Raw genomic sequence first — 25,443 nt, 5'->3', positions numbered from 1 at the left:
AAGTGGAGGCAATCAATCAATGCATGCTTTATTGAACGGTAATACATTGGATTATAGTCTTAAATGGCTAAAGTTTCACTAGAACTTGTAAAAGATTGTAAACAATTTAAATTTAAGTAATACAATGTAAGAATGTAAAAGTGAGAACATCATGTAATGATAATGGTATAAATCAAAATTTTGTAAAGATTTGCATGTAAATCAATGAATGTAATTGATAATAACATTGAACATGAAAATCAAAATCATAAGTCACAAAAAAGACTGAAATTAGTTGAACAGTTGAAAGAGATTAAATTAATATGACAATAGCATTTTCGGAAATAAATAAATTAAAAATGAGAAAAATGCAGTAAATTTATACATTAGCTGCTATGACTAAGAAATATACGAAGGAAATGCGTATCATAGTTGTTTATGTGATTATTAAGTGCATTAAATGTTGAAGATATAAAGTGAAGGAAAAGTGAATAAAACGTCTACGTTTCTAAATTACGAATGAAATGAGATTATTGTGGATAATCATAGAAATGACGATTATCAGTCAATGTTGAGTTTCGTTTTTCTGTTCCGATAGGAATCTTAGAGTATGGCGTTGGCAGTTGACCATTATATGCATCGTCGCAAGGTCCAGTAGTAACCAATGACATTGTTTTATCATGATCAACGAATCTCTGAACTGTTCCAAAAGTAGTTCCAGTGGCTCGATTATGAGCCAAAATTCCTGTCTGGGAAGCTTGACAAAACTCGAAATTGGATTTGGCTGAAGCATCCAAGCGTGCTTTTTTGACAAACACAAATGCGATGACAATAACAATGATAATGGAAGCAATGCTGATAGTAATTGCTGGGAAGTAAACCATTTCACCAAAAGATGATGATCCAGGGCCCAGGAGAGAAGTTGAATCAAATGGACCAGAGATGGATGATAAATCATTCAAAGATCGAGCAGTTTTGGCAGTGATCATTTGACTTGGGTCACTAATTCCATGTTCATTTGATGCAGTCACGTAAAGTTTATAGACAGTTGAGGGGTTCAGATTGGTCAAAGTGTACTCATTGGTGTCCTTGCCTTCATAAGTTAAAGCTAATTCATTCCAATCCAAATCACTAAGTTCTTTGAAATGAAGTTGTAACAGTTGGACAGGGGCAGAATCAGGGACAATGTTGTACCTCAAATTGAGAGAATCTGATGTTGCTGAAAGTACTTTAAATCTTGGAGCAGGTGGAACATTTCCAAGTAAAGTCTCTACAATTATCTCCTGATGCTCAGGTCCATTTCCTGCTGAATTATATGCTTTTATTGTGATAGAGTAAGCTGTTCCTTTAACTAATGAAGTTATCAAATACTCATAAGTATTATTATGAGAGGCAGCATCGACAGTTTTAAACGAATGAGGAGACTTGAAATCACCAGCACGACGATAACCGACATAATAGCCTAATATTTTACCGTTCCACTTATCTTTAGTTGGGGGTTTCCATGAAACTCTAATGGTTGTTGGACCTCGGGCGATAGCTTGTAAATCAATTGGAGCTCCAGTTGGTTCTTCTTCTCCAGTTTCAAATTTAATTGTTCGGGAAGGTTGTCCAGGTCCTACCTCATTAACGGCAATAATTTCAGCTTCATATAAGCAACTAGGCTCTAAAGCATTAATCAAAACCGAATTCATAGGTAAGGAAACATTAATCTCACGAAGGCGCTCATTTTGACCTTGCCCAGTGATTTTCCAGTAGCGAACAATGTAACCCAGAATGGGTAATGCATTGGAAGCTGGCGGAGCCCAGTTCAAGCTGACACTTCTAGACCATGTTTGCCGGATTTGTAAATTTTGTGGAGCTGGTGGAGCTTCGATAATCGTAACTCGGATGTTTCTTTCATCTTTGCCAAATTCATTTTCAGCTACACATAGATATGAGCCATCATCAACCAAATCAGCTGATCTTACGGTTAAAACACTTTTTAAACCGTCTGTTGTTGGTGAATCTGTGATAGTGTATCGTTGATAACCAGATTTATTGAGAAGTACAGAATCTTTAGACCATTTGATGGTTAATGGTTTGTCTCCTTCAGCTGAGCATTCCAATTCAAGTGAGGTGTCACGTTTGGTGGAGACATAAGTTTTCTTTTCCTTGAATTTAGCCGGGAAAACTATAGTCATGAGAAGATACAAAAGGACAACAAGATATGAATTAGATATGAGATATTCAATAAAAATTCACTGAAAGAAAAATTAATTGCTTGAGAGAGGCGCTTTTTTGTTAACACATTATTAAAATAATTATTGATATCATTATTTAACCATCTTTACCAACAACTTCAATATAAATAGTCTTTGATATTGGAAAGCCAACAGAATTTTCTGCTACACATTCATAATTTCCTCTGTTGGAAAGAGAAATAGATTCAAAGATTAGTGAACTTGAATTAATTTGATTAACAACTTGATTATTTTTAATCAATCGCCAATATATTTTTGGGATTGGATAACCATTTGCCAAACAATCGACAACTAGTTTTGAGCCAGCAGATACTTTAACATCAACTGGCTCTTTGGTCCAGAATGGTGGAACTGTGTTTGAAACAAAATCAAAAATTAATTATTCGTCTTGACAATTAGGTGAATGAAGAATAGTTTTCAAACAGGATTTTAAACCTTTCATCAGAAGTTTGCTAGTATATGAATCAGTTCCAAATCGATTTCGAGCCAAACAAGTGTAGTTTCCGATGTGTTTACTTTTCAAATTTTTCAACTCAAGAAAAGAATACATTTCATGATGTTTGATATTAACCTCGTCTTTTGATTCCATTGGATTTCCGTCCTTAAACCATTCAAATTTTATCGGTTTTTCTCCATTTGATACAACACAAGTAACTACCAGAATAGGTTGATTAAGTTTAACTTCATTGGGAAAACTGAAAGGTTCAATGTTTGGCCGACCTGTATAAGGAAGAAAAGATTAAAACTAAAAGCCGAGATGACTTACTTGTTAGATAATTAATACTAGCCTGTTGCTGTGACAGCTATTAGCATTGTTGATGAAAATACTAAAATTAATATAATAGCTTTGAAAGCCATTATTGATATGATTAGTGACATTTTTACACTATTTTTGAATTAAGAGTACAATGAGTTATTGTATGACAGCCATGTTGAGATAACCCGCAATTTTCGAAAATGAATAGGACATGCATATTTTGTTGGCATAGCACCAACAAAAAAACAATGTATTAATGCCAATTTCTTGTATTTGTGAGCACCTAAAACGAAACCAATATAAGACTTTACCGTATTAATTATACAAAACATCATTCTATTGAATTAAAATCGAAATGAAATGAAAAGTAATCGTCAGTACAAGCTATGAAAATGGACTGATATCATTCCATTAAAATATGGGGAGTGAAAATATTTGTTTATCCCACATTTTTTTCACAAAAAAAGCGCCGATCTGAAAGCTCAGCTACAATAGTTGATTATTGAAACATTACCTTCAATTGAAATATCAAACTCTGACCAAAGATTAGGTTCGATTCCATTTGAAGCAGAGCATCCATATCTTCCTTCATGGTACCGAGTAGCATTATGAATCATTAAATTATTATTTGAAATGTCATAATCAACAGTTTTCATATTATTAGACTCAATCAAATTCCAAGATGATCCTGAAATAACGAAAACCACTGTAAGCAAAGGTCACATTAATTTTTCACAATTAAAATTTACCTTCTAATCTTTTCCAAACAACCTTTGACCGAGGATAACTAGAAACAAGACATTTAACATTGACTGTCTGCCCTATTTTTAGTTTAATGTCAGTGGGGTTTTCAATCCAACTTGGTGAACCTGTGAATTAAATGTAATTATTTGTCAGAATCATTTGAATTTGAGCATAAGTAGCTTTTCACCTTCAACTAAAAGTTCACTGGAATGTGAATCAGATCCATGTCTATTTGAAATTTTGCAAGTGTAATTCCCAGAATGACTTGATTTAATGGAATCAATGATCAGCATAGATGAATCTTGAATAGCACCGATCCTAATATCAGATGGATTTTTAAGCTCTTCACCATCTTTAGACCAAGTTATCTGAAATGGTGAAGACCCAGCAAGACTCTGACAAATGAATGTGAGTTTACCTCCAACCACAGGTTTAACATTGGATGAAAACAAAGACACTTTTGGACCTAGAATTGAATGGTTTTAGACAAACACTTTTACCAAATCATTTTACCCAATACTCACTTTCATGTCCATCAACTTGAGATCTGATGCAAAGAGCGAAAAAAACGAGGACACAGACAATCATTCTGTCAACAAGTCAAATTACATCCACAATGAACAATGGGCACAAAATTTGTAAACAACAAAGATTTTGCCAAAAAAGCGCCAATTTCCAAGTTAAACTACAACCATGAACTCTTTAAACATTACCCTCTATTGAAATATCAAACTCTGACCAAAGATCAGGTTCAATTCCATTTGAAGCAGAACATCCGTATCTTCCTTCATGAGATTTGGTGGCATTCATAATTTGTAAATCATGTTTATGTTGACTATTTGTCTCAAATTGCGTCCATGATGACCCTTTAATGGATGTAAATAAGATTAACTTTAGGATAGTTCAATGTGTTGAAAAATCATCCATCAGTACCTTGTAATTTTTTCCAAGTTATTGTTGGCTTTGGATATCCCGAAACAAGACATTTTATATTTATCGTCTGATAAATTTTTGATTTGACATTATTTGGTTTCTCAATCCAATTTGGTGGTCCTAAAAAATATAGTTGAATGACATGACACCACAAAATAAATAGATATTGAATAGCAAACGATATTACCTTCAACGATGAGTTCAGCTGTGTATGAGTCATGACCATATCTGTTTGAAATCCTGCAAGTATAGTTGCCAGAATGACTTGATTTAATCGAATCGATGTGTAGAACTGAAGAATCTTCAAGATTTCTAATACGTGTCTCGGTAGAGTCACGAAGTTCATTTCCATCTTTAATCCAAAATATTTGCAATGGTGGTGTTCCAGAAAGACTCTGACAGAAGAAAGAAGTCTTGCTTCCAATGACTGGCTTAACAGTGGATGAAAATGGAGCTACTTTTGGACCTGTATCGGAATATTTTTGTTACAATTCCTCCATAAATTACCTAACTCTTACCTTCTTGTCCATGAATTTTTATAACTCCAAAACAAAATGTTGTTAAAATGAATAAAAAAAGACCCATGTTTTCACGCTACAACAAAACAAGACTTGAAAACTCGACAGATGTAACCAGTTTTTCAAACACAAATAAGATTTAAACAAGCAAAAAAGCGCCAATTTCCAAGTTAAACTACACCCATAAACTCTTTAAACATTACCCTCTATTGAAATATCAAACTCTGACCAAAGATCAGGTTCAATTCCATTCGAAGCAGAACATCCATATCTTCCTTCATGAGATTTGGTTGCATTCATAATTTGTAAATTATGATTGTGTTGACCATTCGTCTCAAGTTGCGTCCATGAGGATCCTTTAAAAATTTGAGACAAAAATTTTATCATTCATTATTTACATTAAAATTTGTGAATAAATAAATACCTTGTAACTTTTTCCAAGTTATTGTGGGTTTTGGATAACCAGAAACAAGACAATGGGTGTTAATCATTGAATGGACTTTTGATTTAACATTATTTGGTTTCTCAATCCAATTTGGTGGACCTACAAAAAATTACTCAATTAGAGGGCAATCACATAAATGGTAGACTATTTACCTTCAACTAGAAGTTCAGCTGTGTATGAGTCATGTCCATATCTATTCGCAATTTTGCATGTGTAATTTCCAGAATGACTTGATTTGATTGAATCAATCCGCAAAATTGATGATTCCTGGATGGTACCAATTTTAATGTCTGATGAATCTTGAATTTCTTTTCCATCTTTGTACCATGTGATTTGTAATAGTGAAGATCCAGAAAGCTTCTGGCAAAGAAATGAAGTTGATCCTCCAATCACTGGTTTAACATGGTATGTAAATGGAGCTACTTTTGGACCTGAAGAAGAGTAAAATGATTAAAAAATGTTATTAATTTAATTTAAATTCTTACCTTCTTGCCCCACAATCTCTTTAAATCCGATGGAAAACACTAGCAAAATTAGTAAACAAAACCCCATGTTTTGTCACGACAGAAGAGCAAGAATTAAACAGCCGGTCAAAAAGTAAACAAGTTAGTCAGTTTAAACACGAATAAGATTTTGTCAGACAAAAAAGCGCCAACTCCAAGTTGAAATAAAGCTTGAGGCTTCTCAAAATCACGTGATGTAAACAACTAACTCTAAACAAAAAGTACAATTGAGACGCAATTGTCATTAAAGTTGACATCAGTAGAATTAACTTTGGCATCGATGATAGTAAACAAGTTGGTTTGTAAGTATCAGCGTTATGATGATCATGGTGATAATAACGGAAGAGTGGATATGTTCGGGTAAAATAGTAGTGAACCAATTGGTGGCAAGGTGTATGGTAATCCTAAGAAACAAGCAACTTGGTGAGACTCATTTACTCTTAAGCATTTACCACGAACTAATCTCTTAGGTGTCTTTAACTAAAGGTTTACAAGGTAAAGGTGCCATCAGAATGAAATTTGGCTTAATTTTTGCATCAAACTTGAAGGAATCAATTCACTGAGAAAATCAAAATTTTGTAACTGCTGTACTTTCATTATCGGTTAGCTGATCTACAGTCATCGTTGAAATTAATTTCTTTAGTTTGACACCAATTCTTGTTTCAATCAATTATCAGTTAATTAGCATTTGGTTCAACAGAGGTAGAGTTTCGAGCATAATTGATTAAGGACATTGTGAAATTGAAGTTGAATGATAATGCAATGCCATGCTAGCAATACAGAATATAAAAGTTTTCAAGCAACCAGAATTTAAGCGGGAAAACATGCAATATTATGAATGAAAATTTGAAAGTTGGATGTTATTAAAGGTTTATGAATAATGGTTGAATCAAAACAATAATAAGATTCTACATATAAAGAGATCAATTTAATGTTTTAGGATAATACGTTCAAGAAATGATTACAAATTTACTAATTAGTAAAATTCAAACATCAAGAGTTTGCTGTCAATTCGATAATCTATTTTAATTGTGACCTTTTTGAGTCTATTTATGTTGAAAATGTCGCAAAGTTGCGATGAAAATTCTATCTGTTAACAATAATATCAATTGTTTATGATTTGATTAGTGATGAGAAAATCTGTTGAAAAGTTGCATCTAAAGCATGCGATTTTAAACGTGCTTGATTGTAAATCAATGTGGCAATAACTAAAAAGCAAATAAATAATAATAAGTTATAAATATCGGTAAAATTCAAGCAGGAGCTGATAATGATTATCGTGGAAAGTCATAAATATGAGAAGGATCAACCATCTTTGAGTGTCTCTGCATAAAAAAGCAAAATTGTATTACAATTTAATTTAAATGAATAAAAATAAGATATCATCAGGAAGTTTAATGGACACTGTTAATTCTAGTTTTCACAATTCAAATCATTTGAACATAAGCTGAAAAACTCATGACGTAAACTTTCCTGATCTTATCTGGAGGTGATTCAAGATTAATGTGTCTGGTAACTTACATTTTCTGTTGGCAAATTTGAATATGAGACTGGATATTGATTAACATGATGATCCGACATCATGGTACCATTCATCAAGGGTTTAGTGTTATCTGAATCAATGAACCGTCGTTCAGTGCCAAAATTGGGTATTGATTTATTGAGCGGGAGAGTTCCAGTGGCTAAAGCAAACTCAAAGTTAGGTTTGGTTGATGCCTCTAATTGAGCTTTCCTAACATAGACAAATGCAATGACAATGACAATTATGATGATGGATACGGCAATAATGATTGACAAAACACTGACAAAGGCTCTGCTATCGCCATATTGACCATTTGAGCCCTCGAAAATTGACCCGATGGCAAAATCTCGGTGCGAGCGAATAGTTCGTGTTTTTACCAAATGACTAGGATCACTAACTCCATTTTCATTTGAAGCAGTCAAATAAATTGTGTAAACAGTATCAGGATTTAGAGCTGTTAATGTATATTCACCGACATCTTTGTTTTCAAGGAAAATGTCCATTTCACGCCAATCAGAGTCATCACCTTCTTTTAAATGCAAATCAAGATTTTGAATTTTACTTGACCCAGAAGATAAAATATATCCCAAAGTTATTGAGTCAGTGGTAACTGATGATACGTGAAACCGTGGAGCAATAGGAACATCACCAGATAATGTTTCAACAGTTATTTCTGAACTTTCAGGTCCACTTCCAGCAGAATTGAAAGCTTTCAATATGATAGAGTATTTGGCACCTTTTAATAAAGACCTCAAAAAGTATTCATGGTGCGAGGAGTTTGATTCAGGGATGGAAACAGTTCTCAATGAATGAGGAGTCTTGTAGTCGTCAATCAATCGATAACCGACATAAAAACCAAGCAGTTTGCCATTCCAAGTATTTCTAGGAGGTGATCTCCAAGCCAAGCGAGCCGTTGTTGGACCCCGTGCAATTGCGTGAAGATCAATTGGTGCCCCAGATGGCTCCTCTTCTCCGGTTACAAAGCTGATTTTCTGTGAAGGTGCACCAGAGCCAACTTCGTTGACAGCAATAACAGTAGATTCATATTGACTTCCAGGTTCTAGATCTTTGATCAAATGTAGGTTTAGCGAGGAAGAAACGTTTATTTCGTGAAGACGGTCATTGACACCAGGAGATGAAACTTTCCAATACCTTATGATGTAACTGAGAATTGAAGTTTTACTCTCAGGTGGCTTAGCCCAAGAAACACTCACAGTTCGAGACCAAACTTGTTGCACGGCAAAGTTTAGAGGAGCTGGTGGAGGTTCAATAATGGTGACACGAATTTTTCGCTCATCTTTGCCAAATGAATTTTCCGCCAAACAAAGATAAAGACCATCGTCTTTAACATCAGCTGAGTTAACTGTAAGCATACTTCTAGTCCCATCGTTATTTGGTGCGTCCGTTATTTGATATCTAAGTGGATCAACCTTGTCGATTGGGGTAGAGTCTTTAAACCATTTGACAGTAACTGGCTGGTCACCGTCAGCTGAGCATTCCAGTTCAAGAGGGTTGCCCTTCTTGGTAGAAACAGCGATATTCTTTTCCTTAAATTCGGCTGGGACTATATGATACAAAAATAAAGAGTTAGTAAAACATCTAACCAAAGAAATCTGTTTATAATGAGTAGTTAACTTGAGAGAGGCGCTTTCGTGGCAATTATTAAAAACCTTTCTTTTATACAAAATTAAAGATTATTAATTAATTAATTATTTAATTAAATCTGAAAAAAATTAAGTTAGTATTAAATTATCAAATTATTTTTGGTTTGATGAAAGATGAATATACTGTTATAGTTAATAGCTTTAAATTCATTTTGACACCTGAGGAAAGAAATGTGATGAAAGATTAAGAGAATAGTTAAAATCGATGAAGAGTTCAGCATTGATTACACAGTTGAAGAGCTAGAATGTTTGTCGACGTTACATGGTCCAAAAGCAAAAACTGAAAAAGAAAAAGAATCATTAGTGGAGAGTTCTAAAATGATTTTGAGCCATAAAATTGTATGAATACCGTTTTTCATAATATCATCAAGATTCAATATCATGATCCGAAATAATCTAAATTACAATGCTATTTAAACAGAACGGGTTTGAAATTAGACTGAATTTCATATAGAACCGTCTGCAACAAAACAGTTAAATCTTTTCCATGTCGAGTACAACGTTGCGATAGCTGGTGCGAGAAAAACTTTCCCAATGGCTAATAAGGAAAAATTTGTTACTTGCAATCAAATTTTCTTAATAAAATAAAACCATAACCAAACTTACCTTTGATATCTCTGGTGGATAAGTGATTGATATGATTCATGAAACAGAATTGAATCGAGAGTATTAAGCTTAAAGAACTGAAATGGCAAGAGCTAATGTTGATATCGTTTTATCATTTAACAAGTAAAATATTTGAAACAAAAAAGCGCCAATTTCCGAAGAGATCATTATTATATAAAACATTACCCTCGATGGAAATATCAAACTCTGACCAAAGATCAGGTTCGATTCCATTTGAAGCGGAACATCCATATCTTCCTTCATGAGATTTGGTTGCATTCATAATTTGTAAATCATTATTGAATTGCGAGTCAAGTCTAGTCCATGAAGATCCTACAATTAGGAAAATAAATGAATAACAATTAAAAGATATGTTAAATTTACATGCACACTAATGAAATACCTTGTAATTTTTTCCAAGTTATTGTTGGTTTTGGGTATCCAGAAACATGACATCTGTTTTTGACCACACGATGGATTTTGGTTTTTATATTATTTGGTTTCTCAATCCAATTTGGTGGACCTAATAAATATATTAAGATGAAACATCACTACCAAAATTAATGGCAATTGAATAGCAAACAGCATACCTTCAACGATGAGTTCAGCTGTGTATGAGTCATAGCCATGTCTATTTGAAATTCTGCAAGTATAATTTCCAGAATGACTTGATTTGATTGAATCAATGAGCAACACTGAAGAATCTTCTAGATTCCTAATACGAGTTCCTGATGAATCCTGTAATTCATTTCCATCTTTGTACCAAGATATTTGAAAAGGAGATGTTCCAGAGACACTTTGACAAGTAAATGAAGTCTTTCCACCAATCATTGGTTTGATAAGGGATGAAAATGGGGCAACTTTAGGACCTATATTTGAATATTTTAGTTAAAAATAATTCATCATATTTCTAGTTCTTACCTTCCTGTCCATGTATCTTTCCAATTACAGAGGAAAATGTGAATAAAATTAGAAGACAAAACTCCATGTTTTCACAATAACAAGACAAGGTACAATACTCGAAGAAATGCAAGTCTGTTTTAGACTTTTAAACACAAATAAGATTCAAACAAACAAAAAAGCGCCAATTTCCAAGTGAAAATACATCTGTAAACTCCTTAAACATTACCCTCAATTGAAATATCAAACTCTGACCAAAGATTAGGTTCGATTCCATTTGAAGCAGAACATCCATATCTTCCTTCATGAGATTTTGTTGCATTCATAATTTTTAAATCATGATTATGATGACCATTTGACTCAAGTTGTATCCATGAGGATCCTTCAATGATAAAATTATGTAAGTTTAAAATTGATGAAAACTGCTTTAATCCTTTACCTTGTAATTTTTTCCAAGTTATTGTGGGTTTTGGATATCCAGAAACAAGACATTTGATATTGATCCTTTGATGGTTTCTTGATTTGACATTATTTGGTTTTTCAATCCAATTTGGTGGACCTGAATTTAGTTTTATCATTCAGATATTAATCTGCAATTGGTATAAGAACTGCGATTACCTACCTGTAACCAAAAGTTCACTTGTGTAAGAATCTGATCCGAATCTATTTGATATCCTGCAAGTATAATTCCCAGAATGGCTGGATTGAATTGAGTCAATTGTTAATGTTGACGGTTCTTCGTTTGATCGAATACGAATAAAAGAAGAATCTTCAAGTTCTTTTCCATCCTTGAACCAGAGTATGCGAAAAGGGGGCGACCCAGCAAGACTGTGACAAAGAAATGAAATCCTACCTCCAATCACAGGTTTAACGAGTGATGCAAATGGAGCAACCCTTGGACCTGGATTAGACATTATAATTACAACCCTATCAATTATACACCTTACTCTTACCTTCTTGTCCAATAACATTCTCGAAAATAATGGAAAATGCAAATAAAATGAGTAAATAGAAATTCATGTTTTTCTTTAAAGTCAAATATTTAAATGTTCAAACACAATGTAAACAAGTTTTCAGTTGTTGAACACAAATAAGATTTTGACAGACAAAAAAGCGCCAATTTCCAAGTGAAAATACATCTTTCAAAACTTTAAACATTACCATCGATTGAAATTTCAAACTCTGACCAGAAATCTGGTTCAATTCCATTTGAAGCAGAACATTCTTATCTTCCTTCATGAGATTTGGTTACATTCATGATTTGTAAATTTTGATTGTGCTGACCATTTAAAGCAACGGTGAGTAATTTGTTTCAAACATATTTTCGTGACTGTTTTTTAAGCCCCAGTCACATTATTATACGATATTTATATTACATCTTCTCTTGTTCAACCGTTCATTTTAGGAGCTGTTGAATAAAGCCATCGAAACTTCACCTCCAAAAAGATAAACATGGGAAAGAGTTCATCTGAAAGAGAAAATACAAATTTGCAACAAAGTATCGTAATGATTTACTAGCTGCAACCATGCTTGGTCAGGGTTCTGGCGGAGAGACTTCTGTTCTACTGAATATTTCGTTGAACCAACTATTATCGAGGACAATTATTTAAATGATAAATTATTCAATGAAGAAATTTTTGGTCCCATTTTGACTGTTTATCAGTATGATCGTTTGATCAAACATTACGGCCGCTCATAGGAAGACTCATTATTCTCTTACTGGAGTGATTTTTGGACAAGATCCATGAGAATTTTAAATTTTTGTGCTCATCAAAACTTGAATCTTTCATTTATCTACTTTGTTTTTCTCACAGAAAATTTTTGCAAATGGCTGCTGAATTGAAAATAAATTGGCCATTTGCGTCCATGTGGATCCTTTAAAAATTTGAAAAAAATCAATCACTGTTAATATTAAAATTTGTGCATGAATAAATACCTTTTAACTTTTTACAAGTTACTGTTACACTTCCTCTATAACATACATATATGTATTCAACTCTTGTCCATGAATATTTATAACTCCAAAGCAAATGTTGTTAAAATGGATAAAGACCCATGTTTTCAAGCTACAATAAAACAAGTTTTTAAAACTCGACAGATGCAACCAGTTTTTTAACCACAAAAAATATTTTGAAAAACAAAAAAGCGCCAATTTCCAAGTGAAAATATTACATCAGAAACTCTTTAAACATTACCCTCAATTGAAATTTCAAACTCTGACCAAAGATCAGGTTCAATTCCATTCGAAGCAGAACATCCATATCTTCCTTCATGAGATTTGGTTGCATTCATAATTTGTAAATCATTATTATGATGACCATTTGTCTCAATTTGCGTATATGAGGATCCTTCAAAAATTTGAAACAAACATTTTATCATCCATTGTTTACATTGAAATTTGTGCATAAATAAATACCTTTTAACTTTTTCCAAGTTATTGTGGGTTTTGGATAACCAGAAACAAGACAATGAGTGTTAATCATTGAATGGATTTTTGATTTGACATTATTTGGTTTCTCAATCCAATTTGGTGGACCTGTAAATAAGTTCAAGTACATAATTTATCACTGAATGTCAAATTTGAAAAATCAATCACCTTAATCTATGACGAACGGGAAAAATTATATACCTGTAACTAAAAGTTCACTTGAGAAAGAGTCTGATCCATGTCTATTCGACATCTTGCAAGTATAATTCCCAGAGTGACTTGACTGGATAGGGTCTATTGTCAAAGTTGACGGTTCTTCGTTTGATCTAATTCGAATGTAGGAAGAATCTTGAAGCATTTTTCCATCTTTCAACCAAACTACACTCATTGGAGGCGATCCTGAAAGACTTTGACACAAGAATGATGTTTTTCCTCCAATCACTGGTTTAATGAGAGGTGAAAATGGAGCTACTTTTGGACCTGAAATTGAAAACTGTAAGTACACCAAGAATAGCTAATTTGCTATGATTAAATTCCTTACTTTCTTGGCCATAACTACCAGAGACAGTCAGCAAAATTCCAATAAGGAAGTATGTTGGTAACATGATTATAAAACAACCCATTAAAAAATTTACACAAATATCGTGATATTGTTTTTAAATATTTGCAACAAACTCATTTGAGCCAGTAAAAATTTAGAATGAAAAAGCGCAACTTTCAAGCAAGAAAAGTGACAAAATAAAAGATTTACCCTGTATTATAACGCTAAATTCAGCCCACAAATCAGGTTGAATATTGTTGGAAGCAGAACAGCCATAGCGACCGTTGACATTACGATCAGCCTGTTTGATGATCAATTTTTGCCCTTCATTTCGGAATAGCTTGTCATTCCCAATTTCAATCCATGATGAACCTGTGAATGCAAGTTTTGATGTACACATTGAGGTAAATATAGTGAATGACTATTTTAGCAAAACTAACCATCAAATCTTTTCCAAATTATTCTGGGTTTCGGATAGCCTGAGACAATACATTGTACAATAAAATCTTCACCATGATGCAAATTGACATTTATAGGCTTTTCAATCCAATGAGGGGGACCTAAAGAGCAAAAGCGATGAGTAGGCAATCAACAAAAAACATTTGTAACCATCACCTTCAACAGTAAGTTCAGATGAATATGAGTCGAAACCATGACTGTTAGATATTTTGCATGTATAATTTCCAGAATGACCTGAAGTAATCGGATCAAGAATGAGCATTGATGAACCATCAATTGTATGAATTTTGATTGATTGAGAATTGGAAAGCTCTTGCCCATCTTTAAGCCAGACTACACGGAATGGCGGGGATCCTAGAAGACTTTGACAGGTGAATGAAGTTTTACCACCAATCACAGGTTTGACCAAAGATGAGAATGGGGCTACTTTAGGACCTACAAATATAAAATTAAATTAGAAGAGGACGAAACAAGAGGAATCACTTACTTTCTTGACCATGACTGATGGATAGGTACATAAACAGGATAAAAAAGGCCAAAACTTTGGACATGTTGTAATTATTTTGAATTTCGATCTTTTCCAGTTCAAATAAGTCTTATGTCAACTATGGAATAAGAAACCATTCAATAACAATGTTATTTTGGCCAAAAGCGCCAATTTTCAAGTAAAGTATAGGAAAAATATTTCAATAAAAATACAAAAGTGAACAAGTTTGACAAATTTAGAAAAAAATATACAAGCTTTGTCAACTGATTCCCTGGATTCATGTATAAGAAAGCGCCAATCATCAAGACAATTAATTTCATAAAAAAAGTTTACCTTCAACGCTAATAACAAATTCAGTCCAAAGATTAGGTTCGATTTTGTTTGAAGCAGAACATCCGTAACTTCCAGCATGAAGACGGTCAATTGAATTGATAATCAAGTGATCATTCGAGATTTGGACATTTTGAAGATAATTTATATTAGTCCACATGTCATCTGACAAAATAACAGAGGTAAAAGTAAATACATTAATCTAGTAATTTTCGGACAGTTTGCAAGACAAACCTGTGAATTTTTTCCAAACTATTTCTGGTTTAGGAAAACCTGAAGCAATGCAATCCAACTCTATGGTTTGACCTATCTTGGCTTTGATGTCTCGAGGTTTAGTAATCCAGAATGGTGGACCTTTGAAAGAAGATAATCATTTGTCAAGAATATAAATTTAACATGTTGTATATGGATGGATAATGGATAACTAATTACAAAAAACTCAAGGGAATACTGTACCTTCAATCAATAGTTCTGTAGAGTAAGAGTCGGATCCGAAGTTGTTGGAAACTTTACAAGTATAATTTCCAGAGTGACTGGTAGAAATTGGATCAAGGATGAGCATTGATGAGCCTTCAATAGTATGAATTTTGATTGATTGAGAATTGGAAAGCTCTTTCCCATCTTTAAACCAATTGAGCTGAATAGGTGGTGTACCTTCGATATTTTGACAAGCAAGTGATGTTTTCCCTCCGATCACAGGTTTTACCAGTGGTGAGATTGGAGCTACTCTAGGACCTGTGAATAATTCGACAAGTGATTTAATTCAATTGAATCAGTAATAATAATAAACTTAATACTAACTTGTTTGAGCATAAATGGTGGTAAACAAATCGACAATAAGAATGAAGAACGTTATGAAATCCATGGCTGCTGAAAAATAACTTCAACTCCTAGACAAAACTTGGAATGATGGTAAACAATGTTTTTGTAAAACCCAACAATACAATATTCTCAAAGAAGCGCCACTTTTCAAGTTTAAAAATTACATTATAATTAATATTAAATGTAAAATTAAAATAAAACACACTATATAAATGGCCTATCAAATGATCGAGAATAAGTTTTAATTAGTCGAGTTAAGACTTTCCGATAACTATTAATAATAATAGCTTGAAGGGTTGATTGAATCTATCAGTTTGTAAAACCCAAAGATATTGTAAATAATTTAGGATATTATCATATTTCAGATGAAATTATGAGAAGCCAAAGGAAAATTCTGTTCTTTATTCTTAAGAAAAATTGAATTTATTGTAAAATGTTTGGTAAAATATTGTATCATTAAATTATTAATCTCTTATTGTTAGTATAATCTGGTTTGATGACTGATTGATAGAAACATAAACAGGGCGAAGAATGTCACCACTTTAGACATTTTGTAGATTAATATAAGATTTCGATTTTTCCAGTTCAAATAAATATTATGTCAGCTATGAAATAAGATATCATTCAATAACAATGTTATTTTGGCCAAAAGCGCCAATTTTTAAGCAAAGTATAAGAAAAATACAAAGTGAACAAGTATAACAGATTCAGACAGAAAGCAAGAGTTGTCAACTAATTTTAAGAATTAACACGTAAGAAAGTGCCAATCATCAAGACAATTAACTTCATAAAAAAGTTTACCTTCAACGCTAAAGACAAATTCAGTCCAAAGATTAGGTTCGATTTTGTTTGAAGCAGAACATCCATAACTTCCAGCATGAAGACGGTCAATTGAATTGATAATCAAGTGACCATTCGAAATTTGGGCATTTTGAAGATAATTGATATTAGTCCACATGTCATCTGAGAAAATGAAAGAGGTAAAAATTAATTTATTAATCCAGTAATTTGTAGACAGGTAGGAAGACGAACCTGTGAATTTCTTCCAAACTATTTCTGGCTTAGGAAAACCTGAAGCAATACAATCCAGTTCTACGGTTTGCCCTATCTTGGCTTTGATGTCTCGAGGTTTAGTAATCCAGAATGGTGGACCTTTAGAAGAAGGTCAAGAATATAAATTTCGCACGGTAAAGAGTCAATCAATAATTACCTTCAATAACCAGTTCGGTGGAGTAAGAGTCTGATCCGAAGTTGTTGGAAACTTTACAACTTTATAATTTCCAGAGTGACTAGTAGTAATTCGATCAAGGATGAGCATCGATGAATCTTCGATTGTACGAATTTTGCTTGACTGAGAACTGGAGAGCTCTTTCGTATCTTTAAGCCAGACTACACGGAATGGCGGGGATCCTAGAAGACTTTGACAGGTGAATGAAGTTTTACCACCATTCAGAGGTTTGACCAAAGATGAGAATGGGGCTACTTTAGGACCTACAAATATAAAATTGAATTAGAAGAGGACGAAACAAGAGGAATTACTTACTTTCTGGACTATGATTTTTTTGCAGCATTGAAAAATCTAACTGACAGTTTCTTTGACCGCTACTGTAATTGTATTTCCTTCCAATCCACACGCGACAGAAATGTAACCTTCAGTTACCTGAAGTGGTTACATGAAAAACTGAACATGTTTTAAAAATGTAACAGAATCATTTATGTTTTTATTATCAGGTTCAACTGTTTGAAATTAAAAAAAATACGATACAAATTGTTCTGATGTAATGGCCCCTAACATTATGATTTAGTCAAACTTTTGTAACATAAGTTCTGTTGAACTCTCTCATGTGCTATTTTCAAACATTTAGCTGGTATTAGGAGAGAGAGAGAGAGAAAGGTGATCAAGTTGATAAACTTATTCTCAATGAATGAGGTGTATATTCTCATTCTTTTCTTTATGATTAGATATATTGTTTTGGTTTCAATCAATATTTATTTTCTTAATCTTGGTCGTCTAGATGATTGCATGACTTTTATCATAACTACATCATCAGTATCAACTTTTTTCCGAGGTATATCATCTTTTGTTCGTATGACCATCACTTCATCGTCTAAAGCTCGTTTGGAATGACGAATGGACTGTGAAGAAGTGTGATTTACCTTCCTTAAACTATTTAGTGTTGTTGTTTCCAATGGTATCAGCTTTTCTTGAATTCTTTTATTGGGTTTTATAGACGGTTTAGCTTTTATCACGGTTTCAGCTGATGCAGATAGATGTTTTATCACAACGTCCTCTGTTTTTAACATTTCCTTGGAAAAACTTGGTTTAGTATTACCATAAGATATATTGGATAGGGTAATATCACAGACCGATGAAGAGTTTTTATTAGTTGCTTGAGTTCTCTTAGGCTCAACTCTGATTGAGGACTGGTTGGTTTCGTTGATGACACAATTGGATTTACTTGAAATTTTTTCCCTTCTCATGGATCTTCTCAATGGAGCAAAATCCTTTTTGGGAATTTCACTTATTGACTTGTGGATAAGTTTAACGTCCGTTTGAATTAAATTATTGTCATTCTTTACTAATTCAGGCTTTACTTGATCACATGAAATTATAGTTCTATCAGGAGATGGAGATGTGGATATAGGTGGTGATGATGAAGATGATGATGGTGATGATGTTTGAGGAGGCAATGATGTTGAAGATATGTTCATAGGCTCTAGAATTATTTCATAACCAAGGGAAGGAGGTAAATCTGCAACAGTTTCATTAGGTACGCTTTTATTGCTATCATCAGGAACGAAAAAAATTATATAAGGTGGATTCACGTGGGAATTGTGATCAGAATATTCTACTTGATATTGTAATCTAGACCTGGCTTCTTTCTCTAATTGAGCTTCAACGATTTCATCAAAATCAATTATTGGGAAAATAACAGGTGTTGTTGACCAAGAAGATAGTCTCGGGTTTGACTTGACTTCACTGTCGTTACTATTATCAGATTCAAGTGTTATTATATTATTATAAGAATCCGTTTCATCGAAAACAGAACTGTATTTATCTTCTATTTGTGTCCATCTGCGGTAACGTTGTTTACGATTAAATGAGTAGTGGTGAACGTCAGATGCTTTTGATGATGATGACCACGATGATGGTACAGAAGTCTTTTCCTCAACAATAGAAGTGTTAGACCTCAATGGACGAGGTGGTTTATATTGAGGATGTAAATGGCTACTATAAGGTGTATAATCACCATAGTGTAAGCGAATATTAGTTTTACAATATTTTTCATGCCATGGAAACGGGTTAGAGGAAACTTTGGGAAGAATAGATGCTAATCTTTCACGTAATTTACAAGAGAGTGGTGATGAAATTGATAGTGTGACGGTACATTTATAAATCAACTTTCTTAATTTATCATTTTTAATTTTTTCGTCTTGTTCTAAGCTCTTTGACTGGTTACCCTCAATCTTGAAGGGCTCCATGGTTTCACTGGAATGATATTGACAAGAATATAAATAAATTTACGGTTTAAAAATTGTTCAGAAAAGCAAACAATAAATAGATAGATGGATGAAATAAATAAATAAAGTTGATTCAATTAATAAAATAAAAAGGTTTTGTGGCAACTCCTCATTGGTTAAATTATAACATAAAAACACACAACCGTCAGAACAAAGAGTGAACTAAGAAGAGTTACCAGATGATGCTGCGAAAAGGCGATGCACTAGTTAAATGAAAACCGGTTATTTGGTTAGAAAGTTAAACAAAGTAACCAAATCCGCTTAACTCAACCGAATGCTATTCAAGTTTAAAAGTAACTGGTTACTCCATGGTTACATTGAAAACAAAGCAAAGTTGATGAATGCCAACAGAATGAATTATCCTCATTTCCAACATGCTTTTTATAAATATCAACGAATGCTAACATGCAGCCAACAATAAATAATTGTAAAAATGAACACACACAATATTAACCAACACAATATGGCAAAAAGGGGAATAGATATCAGACCATTCGGCCATATTTTCTTGCTGGTAATCGCCGTCGGTTGTGAGGTGTTTACTGACATGATTTCATTATTGACCTGGAATTTTAAAAATTTACTGAATCAATGCTTTTATTTATAAATTTTAATTTTGAAGTTTACCCTCTGTTATTCATGATAATAGCTATCATAAAAAAGATCAGTCTGAAGAGGACGAAATTTACATCCAAGGCATAAATATTCAATCCTCAATGTAGTTGGAGTTGAGAGTATTTTTTGACTTCCAATGTCCCAATGAATTATTGCTCATTTCAAAAGTATTATTAGCATAATCTTTTTTTAGAAAATATTTCAATCTCTTATTCCATTCTCTTTCATGTCAAGTCTTCCAAAAAGACTATCAAGTCACCTTTAAATGCTTTTTCGTCGGTAATTCATCTTCCAAAGCCTTCCAAAAATTAGCAAATTATTTTTCAAGATAAAGCAATTGTTGTTAAGGAAGTAAAATTGCTTTTAACATATCCAAAGACAGAAATATCTCCTTTATTTATTAATTGCTGGTGTTGAAGCTTCCGTTTCAGTACCTTTAAAATACGGACAGGGAGTGAATTAAGTCCAAATTGAAGATATTAACTTTTTTGGCTAATATTATAAAAAAGATTTGAAGTAAATGAGAAGCGAACATTCAAGCAATTCAAATAGATGAGGCCTAATTCAAAATGAATATTACACTGAAAATCAGATTAATAAAGACATGTTATCGATAGCACTTGGAGTCAAATAAATATATTTTGTAATTGTAATCTAATCAGTTCTCAGTGTGGCTAAAATAAAACACACTAAATAAATGGCCTATCAAATGATCGAGAATGAAATTTCAATTAGTCGAGTTAAGACTTTCCGATAACTAATAGCTTTTAGCTTGAAGGGTTGATTGAATCTAAAGAACCCAAAAACAATTGTAAAACCCAAAGGTATTGTAAATAATTTAGGATATTATCATATTTCACATGAAATTATATGAAACCAAAGGAAAATTCTGTTCTTTATTCTTAAGAAAATTTAATTGATTGTAAAATGTTTGGTAAACTATTGAACTACAGTGATGTGCCAGATAATGGGAATAGGTGGAAATAGCTTATTTGCACTATTCATCGGGCACTCCAATCTATGATTCTCAATCTTGCTTAATAGATTGATTTCGTCTATAATTATAATTGCTATCTGTTTTCTAGAGTTTTCTGATAGATATTTCACGAAAGAAAATCAAATTAAGTTAATAAAAAACTGGAAAAATCTAAATAAAATTTGGTCAAATCCAAATCAAATTTAACTCTTTTTCAATAGGGACCGTTGAAAAAAATTATTCCCACTATCTGGCACATCACTGTATTAAATTATTAATCTCTTATTGTTAGTATAATCTGGTTTGATGAATGATTGATAGAAACATAAACAGGGCGATAAATGTCACCAATTTAGACATGTTTTAGATTAATATAAGATTTCGATTTTTCCAGTTCAAATAAATATTATGTCAGCTATGAAATAAAGAACCATTCAATAACAATGTTATTTTGGCCAAAAGCGCCAATTTTCAAGTAAAGTATAGGAAAAATATTTCAATAAAAATACAAAAGTGAACAAGTTTGACAAATTTAGAAAAAAATATACAAGCTTTGTCAACTGATTCCATGGATTCATGTATAAGAAAGCGCCGATCATCAAGACAATTAATTTCATAAAAAAAGTTTACCTTCAACGCTAATGACAAACTCAGTCCAAAGATTAGGCTCGATTTTGTTTGAAGCAGAACATCCGTATCTTCCAGCATGAAGACGGTCAATTGAATTGATAATCAAGTGATCATTCGAAATTTGGGCATTTTGAAGATAATTGATATTAGTCCACATGTCATCTGACAAAATAAAAGAGGTAAAATTAAATATAATACATTAATCCAGTAATTTTGGACAGTTTGCAAGACAAACCTGAGAATTTTTTCCAAACTATTTCTGGTTTAGGAAAACCTGAAGCAATACAATCCAGTTCTATGGTTTGACCTATCTTGGCTTTGATGTCTGAAAAATAACTTTAACTCCTAGACAAAACTTGGAATGATGGTAAACAATTTTTTTGTAAAACCCAATAATACAAGATTCTCAAAGAAGCGCCTCTTTTCAAGTTTAAAAATTACATTATAATTAATATTAAACTTTGTTACCAGTAATAAAGATTTCGAATTCAGACCAAAGCTTGGGCTCAATACCATTAGAAACCTCACATCCATAACGACCAGATAATAATTTTGTTGATTTCAAAATGTTCATTTCGCTTTGCGTTGTTTTAATTAGATCATGATTCAATGGCTCCCATGATGTTCCTGTAATAGAGAATATGATTTATTACAAACTTATCAGTTAACGATATAATAAAGAATTGACTTACCAGTAAATTTTTTCCATTCACTTCGAGTTTGGGGAAAACCTTCGCCAGAGCAAGATACATTAAAAGCAGAATTACTCCGAACTTTATATGACTGAGAAGGCTTATTTTTCCATCTGGGAGGACCTGAATAAAATAATTCAGACAATCTTGAATTACAAAGTTAGAGTGATAGAATACTTTGCATACTTTCTATACTAATTTGTATCGAAGATGAATCCTTTCCAAAATTATTGCTAAGAACACAAGTATAGTTTCCATTATGCTTGACTGTGATTGGATCTATTATTAAGACTGAGGAGTCTCGGGTTAAAGATTCAATCCTGATTGTTTCTGAATTCTCAATTGGTTGCGCGTCTTTGAACCACTTAAAATGAATTGGTTTATCGCCACTTTCAGTAGCACAGGCAAAAGTAGCTACACCGCCTTCCTTTGGCTTGGATATTGATGATATTTGACCAGCCTTGGGAGCTTAAAATAAAAATAAAATCATTAGAAAATAACTGATTAAAGCTTAGGTTATAACTTACCATTTTGACAGTTGCAATGATCATGTAATAGAAGGCTGATAATAATGATCGAAAATAAGCTTGAAGTATTCATAATGCTGTAAAGGAATTTTCAAGTTAAAAGACAACAAACCACGATTTTCTGAAAATGAAAACAAACAAAAAGCGCTCTGCTCAAGCCTATCTCATAATAAAATAAAACCGCGATCTCTGAAAAATATAAACCTTCCATATCATACCAATGATGTCAATATTGAATTCATTCCAAAGATTAGGCCCAAATCCATTCGATACTTCACATCCATATTTTCCTTCGTGTTTCTTATGTAAATTGCTGACCCTAATTTCATCATCAGAAATTTTTCCAATCAATTTATCATCACCCAGAGTTACCCACTTCAAGTCTACAAAAACAAATGAAAAATATTAGTGACTTGCAGGTCATTTCTATTCATTAACATACTTTCAAACTTTTTCCATATAACTTTTGGTTTTGGATGACCAGTAGCAGAACATTTCAAGATGACATTTTCATTTGGTTTAGATTTGATATCCTGTTGCTTGAATTTCCATGAAGGTGGTCCTGAATAATTATAAAATGAAAACGTTAACAAAAGAACAATAAATAAAGAAATTGTAAAATTAACCTTCAACAGCAATCTCGATAGCTGGTGTATCACTTCCATACATATTTTTAACATTACATGTATATTTCCCATTGTGACTTGACGACATTTGCTCGATAGTTAAGATTGAAGAGTCTCTCAACTTATCAATATGAATTGTCGAATCGTGTTGAATCTTTTGCTCATCTTTAAACCAATTAAATTCAAATGGCGGTTCCCCATCGTCCACCATACAAGCAACAGTGGTTTTGCCACCAATTTTTGGTTTGAGAAGGAAAGATAATTGAGCCTTAGGACCTGTAAAATAAATAATATAAGAATTAGAAAAATGGACTCTTTTTCAATATTTTTTTCACTTCATGTTTGATATTTACTTTTTTGGCAGTTTAATGCACTGATCAGGACAAGAAACGTTAGCAGCTGAATAATCATTTTGCTATTTGACCAAAGTTTAACAGAACGTTTTCACTTATTTTGGTTTTCTTTTTGTGATGAAAATCTCTTTTACTGATCTGCGCTTATCAAAGAACAGTTTTGACCAATTGTATTAAACCCGCCAGGTCTGAAAAGCTATTTTTTGTCCAATAATCTATTTGAAAAAATAATACAATTTTGTTAGGTGTAATTTTAATGGTAATAAAAGTGAAATATTCAAGATTATAAGAAATGTACTTACAAGAAATTCCAAACTTATTTATTCAAGCAATTTTCACTAATTCATTCATGATTTTCAAACTTTATCTTTCATATTGATTTAAAGTTAAACGTGAACTAAAAGTTCAGAACTTTGATAAGTATATGCGATATGCTAATTGACATAACAGGAGATAACTTTCGGTTGAGTCCATTATGTAAATGATCCAAGTTTGAATTTGGTAGCTGTATTGGGAAAAATATTCTCAGAGTGAAGCTAATAAGCTCTGAAAAAATAACTGAACAAAAAAGCGCCAATCTCTCAGAAAACATAACTAAATAATAGCCAAACATTACCCTCAATTGAAATATCAAACTCTGACCAAAGATTAGGTTCAATTCCATTCGAAGCAGAACATCCATATCTTCCTTCATGAGATTTGGTTGCATTCATAATTTGTAAATTATGATTGTGTTGACCATTTGTCTCAAGTTTCGTCCATGAGGATCCTTTAAAAATTTGAAGCAAAAGATTGGCTTGAATATTGTTCACCATTAATTAATTAAATAAAATAACTAAATCTATGCATTAATACCTTGTAATCTTTTCCAAGTCATTGTAGGTTGTGGATAGCCCGAAACAAGACAATCGATACTTATCCTTCGATGGATACTTGATTTTACATTATTTGGTTTCTTAATCCAATTTGGAGGACCTTTCAATAAAAATATGCGTTAGAATAAAATACGAAAACTATGATAATACCAAATAAATCATATCTACCTTCAATTAAAAGTTCGGTAGTATACGAGTCTGATCCATATTTATTAGAGATTTTACAAGTATAATTTCCAGTGTGACTTGATTTTATAGAGTCAAAGATTAGAACTGAAGAATCTTGAATTGATCCAACTTTGATATCCTGAGTGTCCACAAGTTCTTTTCCGTCTTTGAACCATATTATCTGTAGTGGCGATGATCCTGAGAGACTCTGGCAAATGAATGAAGTTTTACCTCCAATTACTGGTTTAACATGAGATGAGAAGGGAGCTACTTTTGGACCTAAAATTGAAACATTCTAGTAAAAATCAAAATATTCGGGCTTCCTAATCTTACCTTCTAGCCCATGTAGTGCCGCAACTCCAATTGCAAGTATGGTTAAAATAATTAGACGAATATACATGTTTTTTTTTGCAATACAACAAGATTCAAACATAAACATGTAAACAAGTTTGTTAGGTTTTAAAAGTCACAAATCAGATCATGCCAAACAAAAAAGCGCCAATTCCAAGTGTAAATATATGTGTAAACTCTTTAAACATTACCCTCAATTGCAATATCAAACTCTGACCAAAGATCAG

At 32.6% G+C, this 25,443-nt stretch overlaps 6 protein-coding genes and 1 long non-coding RNA gene across 9 annotated transcripts; all 7 read right to left on the bottom strand.

Moving 5' to 3' along the window:
- Nucleotides 1-7: 7 nt before the first annotated feature.
- On the bottom strand, nt 8-25,401 carry LOC107359372 (hemicentin-1). The gene is made up of 13 exons (XM_089267386.1): nt 25,199-25,401; nt 24,866-25,144; nt 24,678-24,797; nt 24,439-24,591; nt 7,644-9,208; nt 6,500-6,602; nt 5,772-6,050; nt 5,599-5,718; nt 5,378-5,530; nt 4,844-5,122; nt 4,657-4,776; nt 4,437-4,589; nt 8-2,152 (listed from the first exon to the last, which is right to left on the bottom strand). The coding sequence occupies exons 1-13, from the start codon at nt 25,302-25,304 to the stop codon at nt 510-512; spliced, it is 5,073 nt and encodes a 1,690-aa protein (XP_089123512.1). The 5' UTR covers nt 25,305-25,401; the 3' UTR covers nt 8-509.
- On the bottom strand, nt 9,467-10,032 carry LOC149093837 (uncharacterized). The gene is made up of 3 exons (XR_016199053.1): nt 9,915-10,032; nt 9,658-9,846; nt 9,467-9,588 (listed from the first exon to the last, which is right to left on the bottom strand). It is a non-coding gene; the product is annotated as an uncharacterized LOC149093837 (long non-coding RNA).
- Nucleotides 12,807-13,941, bottom strand: LOC149093836 (cell adhesion molecule DSCAML1-like). Its single transcript, XM_089268155.1, has 5 exons — nt 13,784-13,941; nt 13,444-13,722; nt 13,231-13,350; nt 13,010-13,162; nt 12,807-12,880 (listed from the first exon to the last, which is right to left on the bottom strand). Exons 1-5 carry the CDS (start codon nt 13,863-13,865, stop codon nt 12,876-12,878), a joined length of 639 nt encoding a protein of 212 aa, XP_089124281.1. The 5' UTR covers nt 13,866-13,941; the 3' UTR covers nt 12,807-12,875.
- On the bottom strand, nt 14,536-16,016 carry LOC149093835 (cell adhesion molecule DSCAM-like). The gene is made up of 6 exons (XM_089268154.1): nt 15,861-16,016; nt 15,516-15,794; nt 15,294-15,413; nt 15,063-15,224; nt 14,730-14,847; nt 14,536-14,677 (listed from the first exon to the last, which is right to left on the bottom strand). Exons 1-5 carry the CDS (start codon nt 15,922-15,924, stop codon nt 14,828-14,830), a joined length of 645 nt encoding a protein of 214 aa, XP_089124280.1. The 5' UTR covers nt 15,925-16,016; the 3' UTR covers nt 14,536-14,677; nt 14,730-14,827.
- On the bottom strand, nt 16,282-17,565 carry LOC112538571 (tyrosine-protein kinase receptor cam-1). Its single transcript, XM_089268156.1, has 4 exons — nt 17,425-17,565; nt 17,092-17,372; nt 16,914-17,033; nt 16,282-16,844 (listed from the first exon to the last, which is right to left on the bottom strand). Exons 1-3 carry the CDS (start codon nt 17,450-17,452, stop codon nt 16,986-16,988), a joined length of 357 nt encoding a protein of 118 aa, XP_089124282.1. The 5' UTR covers nt 17,453-17,565; the 3' UTR covers nt 16,282-16,844; nt 16,914-16,985.
- Nucleotides 17,583-19,558, bottom strand: LOC112538589 (uncharacterized). The gene has a single exon (XM_089268143.1). It carries the CDS (start codon nt 19,362-19,364, stop codon nt 17,871-17,873), a length of 1,494 nt encoding a protein of 497 aa, XP_089124269.1. The 5' UTR covers nt 19,365-19,558; the 3' UTR covers nt 17,583-17,870.
- On the bottom strand, nt 21,987-24,019 carry LOC112538475 (cell adhesion molecule Dscam2-like). 3 transcript variants are annotated; one of them, XM_089268149.1, is made up of 8 exons: nt 23,823-24,019; nt 23,470-23,745; nt 23,286-23,405; nt 23,062-23,226; nt 22,844-22,964; nt 22,503-22,784; nt 22,317-22,439; nt 22,093-22,251 (listed from the first exon to the last, which is right to left on the bottom strand). In XM_089268149.1, the coding sequence occupies exons 1-5, from the start codon at nt 23,878-23,880 to the stop codon at nt 22,864-22,866; spliced, it is 720 nt and encodes a 239-aa protein (XP_089124275.1). In that variant the 5' UTR covers nt 23,881-24,019; the 3' UTR covers nt 22,093-22,251; nt 22,317-22,439; nt 22,503-22,784; nt 22,844-22,863. The 3 variants fall into 3 exon arrangements, with proteins under 3 accessions (XP_089124276.1, XP_089124275.1, XP_089124277.1); XM_089268151.1 differs by lacking the exons at nt 22,093-22,251; nt 22,317-22,439 and having other exon boundaries at nt 22,731-22,784; nt 22,844-22,920; XM_089268150.1 differs by lacking the exons at nt 23,286-23,405; nt 23,470-23,745; nt 23,823-24,019 and having other exon boundaries at nt 21,987-22,251; nt 23,062-23,203.
- Nucleotides 25,402-25,443: the final 42 nt, after the last annotated feature.

Source organism: Tetranychus urticae, chromosome 2 (genome assembly GCF_039701765.1).
Source record: "Tetranychus urticae isolate SD_2017Ah chromosome 2, NJAU_TeUrti_SD_1.0, whole genome shotgun sequence".
Classification (NCBI taxonomy): domain Eukaryota; kingdom Metazoa; phylum Arthropoda; class Arachnida; order Trombidiformes; family Tetranychidae; genus Tetranychus; species Tetranychus urticae.
Note: the sequence above shows the minus strand (reverse complement) of the source record. Positions and strands in the feature narration are given on the sequence as shown.